Source organism: Chanos chanos, chromosome 2 (genome assembly GCF_902362185.1).
Source record: "Chanos chanos chromosome 2, fChaCha1.1, whole genome shotgun sequence".
Taxonomy (NCBI): Eukaryota; Metazoa; Chordata; class Actinopteri; order Gonorynchiformes; family Chanidae; genus Chanos; species Chanos chanos.
The window spans coordinates 44,385,404-44,403,873 of record NC_044496.1 but is presented as its reverse complement, the minus strand read 5'-3'; the positions used below and the strand labels follow the sequence as shown (position 1 = coordinate 44,403,873).

At 38.8% G+C, this 18,470-nt stretch overlaps 1 protein-coding gene across 1 annotated transcript; it reads right to left on the bottom strand.

Moving 5' to 3' along the window:
* Positions 1-344: 344 nt before the first annotated feature.
* Positions 345-6,149, bottom strand: clnk (cytokine dependent hematopoietic cell linker). Its single transcript, XM_030765372.1, has 11 exons — positions 6,096-6,149; positions 5,464-5,617; positions 3,742-3,794; positions 3,414-3,459; positions 3,196-3,258; positions 2,622-2,771; positions 2,039-2,104; positions 1,510-1,607; positions 1,194-1,271; positions 728-883; positions 345-500 (listed from the first exon to the last, which is right to left on the bottom strand). Exons 1-11 carry the CDS (start codon positions 6,147-6,149, stop codon positions 345-347), a joined length of 1,074 nt encoding a protein of 357 aa, XP_030621232.1.
* Between the last annotated feature and the right edge of the window lie 12,321 nt (positions 6,150-18,470).

Genomic DNA, 18,470 nt, shown 5'->3' with positions numbered 1-18,470 from the left:
ATAGCCAGCAAAATGCTTCTCTTATCCACATTTCTCTCTTAATATGACTGTCTGAATTCAAGGCTCACCCTAACATATATGCACTCTTGTCAAAAAATTTCTCTCCTTCTGTTACCTTGCTCTGTTTAACACAGTTACTCCAGTATTTCATACATGCCATTTGACCTGTACCTACAACTTCTGCTTTTAATAAAAGAAGTCTTGGCTATATGTCCACTGGTCCCAGTGTATTTTAGTTATGATATAATAAAAGCAAGATGTTAATTCTCTGGAGCTGTGTTTGGTGTTTTTTTTTTTAACATGGTTAGCTTTATTGGTAAGTGTTGCGGTTGCTCTCCAGTGCTTTATCCGAGCAACTGGGCCATGTCCTTTTTAGTGACTGGATACATGAGTACGCAGGTCCGCTTGGCACGGTCTGGTCCAGCAGAACTCCGACCATCAATCAGCACAATGGGAAAAATGGAGTGAAACTTGATGATGTCTGCAACACTGTCAAACAACTGGAGGACAGAGCAACACCAGTCAGATTATAGCACCTCTATATCTTTTATAAGTCTTTTGACCCACGATGTTGCTTAGCAAGTAGTTACACGTAATAAAATGTGTCTTCATGTTAGATTTGGAGTTTGACTTTGGTTCTGTCTAAGACTTACTTTTAAGCCTAAATTCTGCGATAGTCATTAGGTAAGACGGTCAGCCAGCCAATACATTGTACAAGATCACTTACGTCATTGGTTCTCAGCCCAGTGCCAAGAGTATATTTGCGAGTGGCTTCGCTGAAGCGGATTTGGATGTTGAACACTCTTTTGTCATAAAACACTACCAGCACAAAAGGCTCATTGCTGGTATTCTTGGAGCAGTCCCGCACAAGAAATGCCCCTTCCTGTAAACAAAGACAGAAAATATGACTCAACAGATGTACATGGACAGGACAAACAGAATAAAGGGACCTCATTGTCTTTATTCATGTTGGGAAAGGGACTTTACTCGTGTTCAATACAGAGACTTTACATCAATGCTTCCCAAGTGTCAGCCTAAGAAAAATAATTAAGAGAAGAGAGGAAAAAATGTCCTTTTCACTCTTGAGTTTCTGTCTTTTTATAAAGTATTTATTGTTTGATAGAATACAGAAATGTGGAATGCTGTTCTCTTTACAGAACAGTACACCACTAAACCCTTCGACTGGTTCCTACCCTGTTCACCAAGTGGAGAGCATGTTCAGCTTCTACACGACTGAAACTTCCGACATACCAGTCCTCTTCATCTGATACCTAGAGTACAGAGATAAGCATTTTCCTGTGTATTCTTGCTCTGTTTGGTTCAACATACAATCAAAACATTATGCAAATTCCCACTTCTCTAATGATTGCTACACAGCACATTTTCGCAAAGTTTATAAAGACTGTGCAGAATATGTGTGTGTACTGCATATTTTATATGCAGGTAATGAATTTGATTAGTCAAATGAAACCTGAGAGAGGTGGGGAGAGAAGTAAAGCACTGCTGTACCTCCAGAGGTTTACTCTGAGGAGTGTAACTGCTATTGTTCTTATCCTCTTTGGTCTGAGGCCATTCGTGATGCAACCTTATTCCTGAGGTAGCGTCCCCTATTAGAAACAGAACACTCAATTACAGATCAGTCCTTACGAACTTACCCATACAATAATACCTAATCCTTTTTTACTCCATAATCCACATGGATACTAGGTCAATGAAAGTTTAGTTTTTTCTGGGAAAGTGTCTGATAATTTTAAAACTCTTGAGCAAGTATATACATTAAACATTTAAAATCAGAAACCCTAAAATCTGTCATTTAAACTGAAGAAATAACATACATGGTGGAAAAAGAATTACCTGGGATAGTCTGCACTCGCTTTGAAAAACTAAATTGAGACAGCAAAAAGGTTAATGTTCAGTGTTCAAAAGACTAAAAAATATATTTTAGATAAACCCATTTACTGAGCCTTGTAAGTGTTAAATTATTAACATTGTGCTGATGCCTTGTAATAATAAATGTGTTGAGTAATAGGTTCCGTACTCTCGGTTAAGGTCTTGCGTTTCCAGGTCCAGGGAATATCTGTGACTGGACTGAGTGGGATCTCGACTGAAACCTCAATGACAAAGTGAAAATGTAGAAATGAGTGCAGAGTGATTTTCATATTAATGCTAAGATTATTTTATGTGGAATTGGCTCGGGGGGTGATAAATTTAATAGAAATAGCAGTTTAATTATTGCATATTAAGCAACTGTTGACAGAGCTGAAATCATTATCAAATCTGTAGTTAATCTGCTCTACATTAATGCCATAAGGAATAGTATTTCAGTAACACAGTCTGAAAGCTCAAAGTAGGACAATAATTCTTACCTGAAGAGAAATCACCAGTAGTATCCTGGAAAGTGAGCAGAGTCCTTGTTAACACTTTGTGTGATCCAGACAGCTTGTAATGGAATAGATTATTAATGGATTATTTTAAGTCAAATCACTTACACTAGCTTGTCGTCCTGGACTCACACTGTGGAGCAAGGTAGTAAAACAACATGTATGATTTTATTTCCAATAACGTGTGTGTGTGTGTGCGTGTGTGTGTGTGTGTGTGTGTGTATGAGTATGTGAACTCACTCTCTCCAAGAGGCTCTCTTTTGTTGGCTGCAAGCTCCAGTGTTGGCTGGCAGGTTTTCTGGTATGGGGGCTTTGGGTCGTGTTGGAGTGGACTGGGGTACTGGCAGTTTAAACTGGGCTCTCTGGTCTTTTGGCTGATGTTTTCCAGACCTAGATTCATAAAGGGAAAAAGACAATTTGTACTGTTTTAATTGAGAAAAGGAGGAAAGTGTATACAACAAGAATCAGAAACCTCAAATACTGTTAGAAATTTTGGGATATGTGCAAGATAACCTCATAATGACCTTACAAGGGCTAGTAAACCATGTTTATTACCTTGGTGGGACTGGAGAAATCTGGAAAAGAGATGAAGTTCAATCATGGTTAACAAACTTACACTACTCCCATTCCTGTAGAACTATAATATGAGAGTACAATGTGACTCTAAATTTTAAGATGCAGATTTACCTTTTCTGTCAGTCCAAGGGGCATTGACCTTCCATCTGCAAAAAAAAATAGCTTTAATTCAAGCATGTTTGTGAATGCGCTCGTGTGTTTGTGTGTGAGAATGGGAGAGAGAGAGAGAGAGTTATACCCAATGGACTTTTAGGTCGTCTACTTGGCTTCAAATCTCTGTTTACTGCAGGCGCTGGATTTCCTGTTCAAGAGGAAGCAGTAATTACACAATTTCAGAATTTATGTTGTTTATTTTCCTCCACAGAGCAAACTTTAATTATATCTAGAGCAAAAGGAGCAAACTCTTATCTATCATTCCACTCATCTGTACATCAGGACTGACGGTGGCATGTTTACCTGGAATTGGTCTCTTAGGTGGTCTAGGGGGAATGTCCCAGCTGCTCTGCAAACAGAAAGAATGCAATCACACATGCACACACATACACACACACACACACACACACACACACACACACACACACACACATAAATATAACTCCTCAATAACAAATACTGTGTGATTATGATAAATGCAAACTGACATGAGCACAACAGTAACAATAAACCCAAGTGGTACATTCCCTACACAGTCTTTCTTTCATATACACACAGACACACACACACACACACACAAGCACATTACGTCAAAAGAGCAGATGGCCAGTGTGTTATAAAAGACACTTACAGGTTCCCAGCTTTGTCCAGTCTCAGTGGGCATTGGTTTCCGCGGCTCTCTGTCTACAAACATATACACACAGTAAACATTTAACCCTGAACATGTTGCTAGCTACCGAAGTCCAGTTATGATGCAATAGTAGTAAGAAGTATAGTGTCAGCAAACCAGTCATATTTAAACAATAATATTAGTGGTACTTTTAAGTAGTTTTACTGCTACTGGAAGTTTTGATGGTCTTAATAGCAGCATAGGTGTAGGGATAGTAACTGTTGAATTTCAGTCATTATTAGTATTTGTAAAGTATCCGTTATTTCACTGGTTTGTAATATTTATTTTAAAATGTTACACATCTTGGCAGTATACCTGTAGTAACACATTCATACCACAAGATGGATCAAATGCCTCGGAGGTTTAGTACAAAGTGAAAAAGTGTGCTCAGGAACTAAAAAACACATTTAATGTCAAACATCACGCATTCTTTTAGCTCATAGTCCCCATGAATCACATTAAATAACAAATGTCATATTTTGGTGCAATTTTAAGTGCCTTAAGAAACTGGACTAACATGAAGAGAACAAAAGGCCTAATAAAAGTTTTCTACTGAAAAAAGGAACAGTGTAAAACAGCATTATCAACATGGGCTGTGAGAGCACACTGACAAACACAAGAATACAGAAATAGATAGATAGATAGATAGATAGATAGATAGATAGATAGATAGATAGATAGATAGATAGATAGATAGATAGATAGACACAATATATGTACATACACACACACACACACACACACAAGCATACACAGACATATGTATAGATAGATAGATAGATGGATAGCTTGATAGACTGATTGATTGATTGATTGATTGATTGATTGATTGATTGATTGATTGATTGATTGATTGATTGACTGACTGACTGATTGATTGACAGAGAGAGAGCTCACTGAGAGTTTGTTCATGTGTGTTCTTTGCAATAATATTGTGCTCTGTAAATGCAGGACCAGAAGAGGGCGATAAAGATTATACAGCATGTGTGAAAACAGAGTGACGTCTTTCTGAGATGTATTAGATTACATTTACGTTTATTCATTTAGCAGACGCTTTTATTCAAAGCACTCATTCAGACCCAGTCAGACGGCTGTTTCTCTCTCTCTCTCTCTCTCTCTCTCTCTCTCTCTCTCTCTCACATACACACACACACACACACACAGACACACACAAACACACACACATACACGAGGTGAGGAGGAAAGTGTTTCCAGTAACCATGCTATTGATTAGTTTTGTGATATGTGCTTACACATCTTTGGCAAGAAAGACACACACAGTTTATATATATGTTTGATATAACATGATGTAAATGCATCCATTTAAGGCTACATTTGTCCATCCATTTATATATCTCTCTCTCTCTCTCTCTCATTTGATTTGAGTTGAGAATTGAAGGGAAAGACACAGGATGCTGAAATTACAAGATGCATATTTCAATTCAGTGAAATTTCTTAAATTATTTAATAATTAGTAAACATATACATCACAGTAAATCATACATTATTAGAATGAGATATTAGTTACAATAAATAGTGTTACAATGCTCAATATTGTTTATTGGTGTTAAAAGCCTGCCTTTCTCAGTGTATTGTTTCCTGAATGATTTACTTAAAATCTCTCTAGTCATTAATCCATCCATCCAACCATACATTCAACCTCTCAGCCACACATCTGCTCACCTGCATACTCAGTATTTGATTGGTTAGGCTTGGCTGGGCAGATTTGAAAGTTTTTAAGATCCTCCTCCTCCTCAGCCACATGGTACTCATTGTCGTCTTCACTGTCAAAGTTACTATATCTTAGTTTAATCCTATCAGTTCTTTTTACTCGCTCCTGTTGGTCGAGAGAGACCGTTAAGTAATGGTGTCACACGGGTAACAAACAGCCATAAGTAACAAAAGACGTACATAACACAACAACAGGTCATGTAGAGTTATAGAGAAAAAAACAGTTGTAGGTAACATAATAATGCAAAGCTACCAGTTTGTTATGCATAGCTCAACATAAGATATACATTTGGATGATCTATCTACCCATCTATCTATCTATCTATCTATCTATCTATCTATCTATCTATCTATCTATCTATCTATCTATCTATCTATCTATCTATATATGTGTGTGTGTGTGTGTGTGTGTGTGTGTGTGTTTGTGAGTGTGTATATATATATATGTGTGTGTGTATATAGCCTAAACATAAGGTAATTTGCCTGATGATCTTCAGGATTGAAGGGTTTAAAAAGCTACAAATATCCACACATTACAAGTCAGCTGTAGGTATCACAGCTACAGGTAGCACAGCTGTCATTACCCAAACAGCAATAGGAATAGCAATAGGACTGTCAGGTTCTGTTACAGGTAGCATGACTGCGGATGACACAACGACAAATGACATAGATAGAGTTAAGATAACCTTGGTGTGAAACAGTCACAGTTCACACAAACTTCACAACCACACTTGTCATCTAACCACAGTTGACACGTATACGGGTGGGATGGAAGGGATTCCTACATTCATTTCCCTGTTTGTGTTGGTCATTAGAACCCAAGGCGTATTAAATGCATACAGTAAATTCATATACAAGCCTATATCTCCTTAAGCAGAACTCCATGTAAAAATGCAAATATGCTTCAAAGGTCAAAACTGATTGAACGTGGGTGGGCAAAGTGAATTGGAGGGTATTTTTTGTTGGTTTTGTTTTGTTTCTGTAGAACTTCATTCATATGCATGTCGTTAGACTGAGAGGGTGACCATAGCGGGGGCTGCTTTCTCCGCTATTCTAAAGTTAGACACTTGTCGAAATTAGAAATTGATTCTTTTTGTGTGAGTGACACTTGTGGGTAATGTCCAGTAATCAAGTGGTATGCTTTGAAAGCACACTGAAGCATGTGACAGATAATTACTTCTGCCTCAGGTAAATCTAGGTAACTGTTTGTAGAGTTAACAAATTATATCTCTTCTTTCTGTCTAACACGTACTCAGTTAAATCATTATATGGTTCTGAACAAGGAGGAGAGAGCTGTGGCGAAGATCAGCAGAGAAAATAAGAGTGGAACAAGGTAGTGGAGCATGAGATACAAGAGCATTACTCACCATTATGTTAACAGTCACATTGTTGCATCCATCAACATCTAAAAACACAATTACACTGTTAACCCGCATGAATACACCAAAAGACACACAGCCCTCTACACAAACTCTGCCCTCTCTAGTCTCACAAACAGAATTTTAAGTTCAATCCATCATTTACAATGCACATCATAAAATCATATCTGTTTTATTCAGGGTCATTTTCTCATCAATCATCGAAGACATGACTGAGATCATTCTTGCATTTGTATGTAATATTGTATTTAATATTGCTGGGTTTTATACTAAATAGTTAGCCTTCATGGTGTTAAATACCCCTTTGGAAATTATACAGTATTTTTTAAATAACTGTTTTTCTACAATAACTGTATTTGTAATATTATAGTGTAATTTAATTAATGTAATTTCTGGCTGGACTTCAGACTGATTCATTTTATAAATATTAACAAAAGTATCATATGACCTCCTGTGGTTGTCTCTTGTTGTACAAAACGTCTCTGGTGATGTACTGAAATGCAGCATTATGACTCTCCTTCTCTCTTTGTATTGTTTTACAAATCTTGAGCGAAGATGACTTGAGCTTCTACAAAAATGTGCTTATTGATTACAAGTTCATGCGTGGCTAATGTAAACTTTTTGAATGTAATTGTTGTAGTCTTAACAGTTTCCTTGGACCACGAAGGTTAACAGACATGTCAGTTCAGTTTCCTTTCCACATAACATTATTTTGAAGATGTGATATGGCTTGTAACTTATTACAGCACTTTGATGTTTCTGCCATGCTGAGAAACAGTCTGGGCTACCACAGCCTGAGAAGCTGTTCCTGCTGTGATCACTGAAGTAGTGTGTTTGTGTGTGTGTGTGTGTGTCTGTGTGTGTCTGTGTGTGTGTGTGTGTGTGTGTGTGTGTGTGTGTGTGTGTGTGTGTGTGTGTGTGTGTGTGTGTGTGAGTGTGTTTGTGTGCGTCTGCTCGCGTGCGTGTGTCTTAGATGGGAGAGGAATGGTACCTGTGCTGTGAATTGATCTTTGCTGATTGGAACAGTTGTTTTTACTGCTGAAATAGATCAAATAGCAGGCATAGAATTTACATTAGAGAGAGAAAACACACTTACATAATGAAGACATGGACTAAGACATATGTGAACACACATATTCGGACGCAAATTGAAATAAACCAAGGGTTCACACTATGAAATCAAATCACACGCATGCATGCGTGTACGCACACACACACTAACACACTCATACATAGCAAACACACACATGCACAAATGCACGCATGCATGTCAGCACACACCCACACACATACAAAGAAAAGAGAGCTAAGAGCTTGAAACACACCTCCTCTGATTGGTTGGGGGTCTGGTCTCTACTGGAGATTTCTGCCGTCTGTTTTCATGTTTTCTGTGCAAGTAGAGACAGAGACACAGAGGAGGGGTTAAATCTGTGGTTAACTTCATTCAAAGGAGCAAATACCCCCACTAGTGCTTTTTTTTCATACCTTGATTGCATATAAAAAGAGGAACAGGAAAGATAAAATGAGTTGTTAACGTATTAAAGGTGATAAAGTTTTATTAACACTCCCTGTGAGATGACACTCAGTTAAAATAAATGAGGTTACACATTTTATTAAATGTTGGTATTTCATGGTGTGGTTATGTATCATTCACATTTAAGGCCTTTGGAATTTCAGACCAAGAGAAGACACTCTAATTGGAGTGTCTAAAATTTCAAGAATAATACTTTGGATTCTGACTTCAGATCTCGCATGGAAAAATATATACGATCTCAGTTGTCTCAGTTTTCATCTTTTAGCGGAAGTAATAATGAAAGCAAGACGTCTGCTCACACCTTATTTAATCAGGTTGTAAATCAGTCTGTGTTTCCTGCCAAGCCCTGATCCAAAGAGCGTTTAACTGACTTTGAAATTTCAAACTACTGAAGGGCAAAAATTTCATCAGAATGTTTTCTTGTCACTTGTCAGCTAAAGATAAAAAACAAATGCACATGCTCACTTTTTCACAGAGGAAACTAAAACAAGCAGGAAATGAATGTAAATCATTCAGTGATAAGCAATTACATATATATCTGTATATGTTAGCAATTACACACACACAAACACACACACACACACACACACATTCCGTTAGCTGGTAAGTACCGGTTTTGCCTCGTAAAATTGACAAAAACTGATCAATTAAAAACCTGCCGGTCAAAATGTCCGGTAAAGATGCTCATACAAAATGTAGCTATAATGAAGGCTATCCCTGCAAAATCGTCTGGAGGAGAAGAGAGTGACGCGGCTTATGCGCACTGCAAGCTGCAAAGACACACTGGACACATTTGATTTCAAGTTGGCAGCAGAGCACTTTGCCACAATGAAAAAAAAGGAGAAAATAAAATGTGACCTAGTATCCTGTAGGCTGCATTTGACACCAGACCAGCAAGAAAAAATCTTAGCAGAAACTCTGATATATATATGTGTGTGTGTGTGTGTGTGTGTGTGTGTGTGTGCGCGCGCATATTTATATATATATATATATATTATAAGTAATTATGGCACTCAGACATGACTCTAAAGGCTGACTTCAGCCTCAGGGCACTGTTACAGAGTACAGCAAATGGCCTTCAGATGAGTTTGTGAATGTATTTGTTTCTGCATCACACTGGAACTCAAATCCCACAGAGAGCGTGTATTAACTCCTGGTCATCATTCATGATCCAGAGGGCATATGAATTCTTACATAAAGAGGTTATGTGATCATGGGCACTCTCCTGGATGCCCTGCCACCAAGCTGCACACACAGCACAGGCTGCAGTAACAAGCAGCTAGGTGTGCGAGCAAACTTGTCTTTGTCTCTGAAACGATGATGTAGCTTGAAATAGACATTTTAATCACACAAATGCCAGCAAATACAGCTAAATGTACTTAAATACACTTAATACACTGCAGGCCAATCAGCATCCAATGTCTCAGTTTCTCGCCTTCTGCAACCATTTTCAAACAGACAGACTGAGCAAAAGTCACTGTACTAATTTTAGTAGCTTCCTGTTGCATCCGGTCGCTTCCTGTGGCTGGTGGTGTGAGCGTAGAGACTTCGTTCATCACGTCACTCAGCCAACACCAACACTATTCCCAGCACCTCTATGAAGACACAAACTTTACCAACTCTATGAGCTATGTACTGGTCTTGCAAAGTAAATAAATAAATAAATAAAACAATTTAAAAAAAAGAAAGCAATGTGCGATAGATTTGAGGTGGAAAGCTGAGATCTGAACCAGGCCGAAATGGTCGAGCCCATTTCTTCAACATTCAAGTAATGCACCAGCATAATTCTGAACTCTTCTTGATTCTGTATGGCATTTAATCTAAAATATTTTGCGGTCACAGTTCTGCACTGTTCAGTTCTCTTCAAACCATGTGTTTGATTTGACTTGATTTGACACTTTATCACATACACACTGGAGGTATGTAGCTGTTATACATTAGGATCCACAGAAGTTCTCAAACATTAGTGTGGGATTCAGCGTTTTCTATTTCTCAGACACAACTGTTAACTGGGTAAAATGGCTTTACAACAAATCACTGAGACCACAGAAGAGTACATTGCAGAGAGCTGGATCACTGTATTAGTAAATGTCAAAGACCCTGTGAAGCTGTATTATGACTAAATGTGGGCAAACATATAATTTTCATTGAAAAAAGATATTTTTTTCATACGCATCTTCGTCCCATGACTTTTGGAAAAATAGAATTTGTCGGATTGTGCTTCTGTTCATATCACAGCCATGAACAGATCAAATTTTCTCCAATACCAGCTCATCTCATTGAAGACCACATGCAATGTTTTTTTTTTTTCTATCATGACATCCCAATTGGTCCAGACCACTGTTTATACATCCCAGTGTTGCGAAATGACATGACTGCACATTTTATGTTTAGTTTCACCCTAATACTCCTGTTTGCACTAATGATGATCAGTAGACACAGAAATTGGACCAGAGCAGAAACGGGTTGTTATTATTAGGACTATTCCTAGGAAACTGCGGTGGGGACAGTGGCACACATTCATCAAATTGCTCAACCAATCTTATGCTCAACCAATCAACTACCTGAGACCAAACATCCATTATTCTGCCGCCTTCTAACTGTTTGGTTGGACAATACCCAAAGCAAAACTTTCTCTGGCTAAACCTTATCTAAAGCATTGCATTGCAAAATTATCGTGCCATACTCTTGCAACAGCTTTCATGAAACTAAACACAGCAAATCTTTTAATAAAGCTATGTCAGAAACCTTTGTACACCTAAAACCCGTTTAACTAAAGCTTATGGTTGGGTGATAGATATTAAATGAAATTTAGCTTAGCAAACTCAACTCAATGTGGCTAAAATGTAGATCCTATGTAATATAACATAAAACTACAAAACTATAAACTGAAATAAAACTCTAAGCTAGAAGCTGTAGAAAAAATCTTGGCATTCAAACTGACCTATTTTGAGTCAAACAGCAGGCCTGTGTGTGCCAATGAACTTGTATGGAGAGTATTTTAGGTACCTCCTGTACACCATCTGAGGCACCATAAATAGGTGAAACCACAAAGCTTGTCAGAGAGTAGTTGGGGTAAGATATGTTTTGGTAACCACATAGAGCTGTGTGGACATGCTGCCAACAGTTACAGCATCAGGATAACTCAGGACAGTGGCCTCATGCACCGTTTCTGACAACAAAGACCAACACTCACCTGACTCACCTTATCATTCTGATTGCCCTGGTCTATTTGAATATCAGAACGTAAATATTGCACATTACTGCTTTTAATTGAAGAAGAACATATGCTGGTCCATATTTCTTCAAGTTTCACATTAAAAGTAGCACATGTGACTGAATTGAATTCACTTTCTCAACCCAATGTTCCTCAGCAAATCTCTCAGCGAATGCACACCATTACTGTATAATTAGCTGGGCTTAAACATCATCATATTTATTGGAGTACCATTAAATGAGACCCAGAGGCCTTGACATTTCAACACCTGCTGTGTAAGAGCACGGAGTGGAAAAATGACATTTACCACAGCGTTAAATTAGCTCTCCATATGCTTTATCTCTATTTAAAGAAGGGATCGACACCTTGGGGAAGAAAACAAATATTTGAATGCAGAGATGATAGATGTCTAGTTGATTAAGTTGAATGACTCATTTAAATCCGTGTCTAGAGATTTTTTTCCTGAAAAATAAAGGTCTCAGGTACTTAAGTGAAAGCTAAAATCACACAAACATTCACTTGGAGTTTATCTCTTCTGTAACTGCTTAAAATCCTCTGAGAAGTTTTATTTTTGTTTTTGAGACCCTTACCTTGTTAGTCGCAGACGTGAAGTGAATTAGCTGCACCCTGGTCCAACAGGTTAAGCGTTTTGGGCTAGTTGAGGCTGTGTTTCGGATGAATGTCGAGCAAGCAAGTTAAGAGTTTCACAGTAGTTTACAAAACGAGTGCAGCAGATGCTGTGCGTAGCACTACCTCACAAGGTCAGCCGCTCTCCTGTGGTTTCCTGGCACCGGTGCAAACTCACTTCCTGTCTAATATAACCAATACTCCTCTCCTACTTTTCACTGATGTTTATCAGCGAGCCTCCCCCCTCCCCCAAAATCCTCAGTCAGCCTGTCAGTGTGTCTCCTCATTTGATATCCTCCTCACTCAGCACCCTCAGAGGGAGATCAAGTTGCTGTGGCAACACCAAGTCCTGTCAACACCCTAAAGGACCATGAGGTCATTTTCACACCAGAACTTAGAGAATCAGAAGTTCAGCAGAAGCTGTGGTCTGTCTGATCGGTGACCTCTGATGTGGGGGTGGGGAAGGGAGGTCTTTCTAGGAGTTAAATATTCCCAGTAACAAACTATCGTCATGAAAACTCTCCAGATGAATCATATGCAGAGTCTGTGTTAGGTTGACATTTTAAACGCATGTGGGCGAGTTACAAGAATGAGGAGGTCAATACATGTGATGTAACGTAATCAGCTGTAAATGTGTAGATTTTTACTGCCCCCCCCCAACACACACACACACACACAGACATACACACACACACACACACACTCTGTTCATCACACATCCATGACAGAGCTCAGATGATGGTGAGAGGGCATTGGAGCTGCCTACAGAGGGCAGTCTTACATAGAGAGATACATGTGCTAATATCTTCTTAGTGTGTGTGTGTGTCTGTGTGTGTGTGTGTGTGTGTGTGTGTGTGTGTGTGTGAGTGTGTGAATGTGTTCGTGTAAGTGAATGTATGAGAGGGAACATGCCTGAGCGTGTGTATATGACTTGGGGATTTATCTTATTTATCTGCCGTATGTGTGTGTAGTTCTTAGCAGTGTGAATAATTGACACTGTTGATAAAGATCTCTGGATTGGGTGAATCTGCCTCTCTGTTAACACACACACACACACACACACAGCAGCTTAACAGATCGCAGGGCAAGATAGAGCCAAGGGCACACAGGGACACATCTAATTTTGGTCAACTCATGCACTCAGTTAGTCTGTCATTCACAAATTGACTCACCAAAAAAACTTTCATTTTATATATAAAAAGCACAAACCTATGATAGATAATTTGCTAATAAAACATACATGTGAGGTTTGATAGTCAGGTACTGATCATGTGAGTCTACCATTTTAACAGCGTAGAAAAGACTGTGAGAACCGCAAAAGGAACGCCACCACACTGACTTCCTTCCCGCCTCATGTATAAAAAAAAAAAAAAATACAAGCTACACAGACACAAGCAATGTGGTCATCACCTGTTTCTCAGATAAGGCCTAACTGGACAAACACAACACTTAGACACTGTCTAACACCCCTTTCAGACAAACCACTACAGAGGCCTCATTCAACCAAGAATTACTCAGAGGGCATGAACCACTCTTGGCTTTTGAAGAGCCATGTAATATATAATGACATTGAAGGCCATGATATTATCATTACAGTTGTACTGAGTGCAGTGTTTACATGATTATGTCACACAAGAGTGCCTTTCACTTAAGACTTTTATAAAACAGTTCTGTTCAAAAACAGAAGAGTATCAAGTATGAGTGATTGTTATAAACCATGCTGAAATCTTGAATTACACAGAACATGCTCCTAGAGGTTCACAGTTAAAAGGAAAACAGCTCACATTCAGTCTGCAACTTTATAAAGTGCCTGTTTCAGCAGGCTCGATGAAGCTATCCATCAGAAACACAGTGGTGCAATTAGAGTCCATTGTTTAAAAACATGAACCAGACTGCAAAACTGAGAGATGCTAAGTATCAGAGAATAACATTGGTATTTGCTTAATGTAACTGAGATTTTAATCATGACTGTAGGTAATTATGTGGCTTTTTTGGTTCGTTTGTCACTAATATTGTGCTTCCTCATATGTGTGCCAATGTATGCCTATATGCAGGGGCGTCGGAAATGGGGGGGGGGGGGGGGGGGGGGCGTCCGCCCCGCCCCCAATTTTGGCAGATCCTCCCCTCCACCCCCTTCCATAAACAAACAAACAAACAAATAAATAAATGAACAGTCAACATGTATCTTATTGTATATTTTCCTTGATTTATGCAAATCATAAAATCCCCGAAAAATGACAACGTTATATTGTGGTTATGAGTATATTAAGTGTAAAACCATCATGCAATGTGCTTCCTTCCTGCGGAATCCCGTCTTTCACGTCTCCCGTCATTCCACATACTATGAGTTTGTTTTGCTATAACTTTAACGTGACAGTAAAAGAAAGCAGTGTTAGAGCAAGGTAAGTAATTAAATTCGCTGGGTCCAGTTCGGTTCGCCCAAACCACATTTTGCTTAAATTAATAAATAAATAAATAAACGTTTTATAGAATTTATCTCTCGTAATGCCATTGCTTCAATAATAGTCTTGTTTAGCTTCTTGTTTAGTTGTAGGCTGTTACTTGAGTAGGTTATATGTGATATCGGTTGTGTAACGTTATGTTAAAAAAAATATGGCTTCAAAACGATCAAGCTAACAACAGTAAACTATGCATTTATGTGGTCCTTTTCGTCCGCTTGAAAGTTGTGCGTTTAATCGCTACAAGAGTAAACGCCTTTTTTATTGCTATTAAAAACAAATCGTCACTGATGGCCCAACCCAACCATTGCTTACGCATTTCGAATTAAAGAGAGTACAATCATAAAAAATATTTTACTGTAGGCCTGTTAATGATCTGGTTGCGACCCCCTCCCCCCCCCCATGTCAAGCACCTTCCGACGCCACTGCCCAAATATTAATTTCCTCCTTTGGAATGAAAACAGCCCCAAATTTGCATTGAATCTCACTGAATTTAATTAAAGTTAATGAAATCATGACACAGAAAGTCAAGTTCCTGTAAATACAATCTGATTACACGCAGAATAATGGACAAACTTATTTGAAATGTTTTGATAGTTGCAAGCACCGTTAAATTAAAGCAGAAGACATAAAACCAGAAAAACAGAATTAAGTTGTGCAAGCAGAGTAAAAAGTGCGCGGTAAAAAGTATCAGCCCATACCTTTGTATGCGTTTACTGTGTTGAGCATACTCCACTTGCTCCATGTCAGTGATGGCTGTAGAGATGTTCACAAGCACAGTGAGACCTGTAACCCAAAGACAAGTGGAAACTTACATCTACTCACAGTATATAGTAGTCTGACACACCAGCAAGCCTAAAAATGGCCTTGTGGTACTCGTGGACTGGTTATAAATGCAAGTATCTGTTTATGAGAGAAGATGTTGAAACCCTAAATACATGTGTTTTGTTGATGTGAAAGACAACATTGATATTATTGGCCATTGTGCAAGATCCACAGACACCCACACTGCAGAGTTGTTAGGTTAAGGTTACCTGTAGTGACTTTGTTCTGGGAGGACCAGTTATCCTAACCTACGCTACTGAGACTATGTCCAACTGTTACATACATACCATTCAAAAAGACATAGGATGTTGTCCATTGGCCCTAGAATTGCTATGCTGCTGTATGTTCCAATGCTCCATGTCATATTTTCTTAAGCATTACAAAACAATGTTAAACTGAAACACCCATGCTAAGAAATTCCCCTTTTCTGTGTGCAAGATGTTTGCTTTTAGAAGGTGCAATACATTTTTCTGATATTACTGCACCCACATGTTACTTGGTGGCTTTGGATATCATACCAGGAGAAAGGGGATGTAGAGCTGTAAGAGAGATTCTTAATCTTTTTTTTTTTTTTCAATAAGTTGCTTATGTTATTTCAGCAGACATGACTTCAAGCTATGTCCTGTTTCAAACTGGAACTTTTAATCATGTTCTGTGCTGGATAAGCAGCTCTAATGGCCTATCACCATATGTTACCCAAAGACTGACACCATTGCAGCCAATCACAGAGCTGGAATAGATCTGGATTCAGTGGCCTCTCAGGACCAATCAAAGAGTTTCAGTGTCAAAGCCATCAGTGTAGTTTACACAGGCATGCTTGGTATCCTAGACATGGGCATTTTTGTGAAGAATGAACCTGACATTTGATGAGGCTTTAACTGTGCTTGTTGCTTGTGCTTGGAAATACTCGGCAATGAGCACACACACACACACACACACACACACACACACACACACATACACGTCTGGTAGTCTGTCTGGTAGCCTTAGACAGACTACGAATGTTGGCACTGACTTTGGCTGTAGAATGACAGTTTGTGGGTGTGACAGCATGATGTCTGTATTGAGGTCAGGACTCAGTCAGGGATTTTCTCTAATTTTGCCTTTATCTCTCTCCCATTCTCACCCTGCTGTGCAGAGAGGCAGCACTTGAGGCACGAGCTTCTAATGAGATGAACACAAAGCTGTCAAAATGCTCTTCATGCCAGTCACAGCACCATTACACAGTCTTCACCTTTGTCCATCACCCGCCAACCCACACACGCGCACACACACACACACGCACGCTCATACGGGCACAAATGCACACATGTATGTCGGCACACACCCACACACATACAAAGAAAAGAGAGCTAAGAACTGGACCCTAGATAGATATATCTGGCAAATCTGTTGTTTCCTCAGGGATGCTAATGCCTCTCAGTCAACCTCTTCAGTGCTATTCATTTCTTTCTTTTCTTTTCTTTTCTTTTCTTTTCTTTTCTTTTCTTTTCCTTTCATCCCTTTTTCTTGTCTCGCTCGGTATTTCTAGGTCCTCTCTTCATCTCGTAGCCATTATAGTAACTGTTTCCTGAGGATCAGAGGCTGGTTCAGAGAAGTGACACTCATCTGTGTCTGGAGAAGACATTTTCATTCTTTCATCTGTTCAATGGTGAAATGAGTGGTCGTATGAAAGACACATTCCCACATTACAATCTAAATGTTTATGTCGTTGTCCTTTTGAATCTTTGATGTGTCTTTGTGGTGACAAGATGAGAACTTAACAACTCAAAAGTATTTTCAGTTGTGAAAGACACAGTATAAAATATTACATTGCTGGAAATCACATAATACACACACACACACACACACAAACTTTGTCTGTCTTGTTTACCCTCTTCCTCTAACCCCATGCAGCAAAACACTACATCACCAACAGTGCAATTCATCTAAATTATCAGCACTGGAGATGGTCATTTTATCCTCATTGGCTGCTCCGTCAGCCGGTACTACCACACTCATCCGTATTGTAAAATACACTCATATATATCCATTCACACAACACACTGTAAACACCAAATCAGTCACACACACACACACACACACACACACACGCACACAGTGGAAGCAAATAGCAATGTGTAATGTGCTTGCAGTTAGTGTGGGGGAGGCTGCAAACCAAAGTCTGTTTTAGTCTGAAAACCTTCTTTAGACACCACCACAGTGATGGCTTGTCTGAGAGAGTAGGGCTCGGGGAGGTAGGGATATGGGACTGCTGATGTGGATAAATGTGGATAGTGAGGTGGATGGCTATATTATACACTGAGATCTTCCACTGGTGGGAGTTTTGAGGGACTGTCTGAAAATTCCCCTCTTGAATTTTTTTTTTTTCTTTTTCAATAACGCCATTTATGAAAAAAATAAAAGCTGTTTATATAAAATATTATAAATTACTTGAATTTTTTGTTTAGCCCCCTGGCAGGTTCACTTAAATTCATGGAATGTATTTATTACAGACATTTTTGTGGAATACAATAGGTAATTTTATCTACACACAGGTAGGGGGAGCATGAAACCAGCAATCTGAATGTTTAAATAAACCTTAAGTTATAAAACAAGAAGAGAATGCCAAAAATGGATAGATGAAACAAGTTTTCTAGTGCTCTACATGCAATCGTTTCTTCTTCTTTTTACAGTTTGAGTTTGACCCAATAATTAATTGCCATTAGGAAGATTTACTGCTATTATTACACTGACAACACCATCTGCAATGACATTTTACGGAGGAGTGTTGGTGGTCCCTCTTAAAAGAAATAAAGAATCTGGCTGGCTGTGTTAAAAGACAAACAAACTGTGATTTGCTCTGTTACAGACAGAGAGAGTAACTGGCTATGTTAAAGGGGCTGGTAGAGTTTGACTGTCGGTCTTTAATGCTCTGA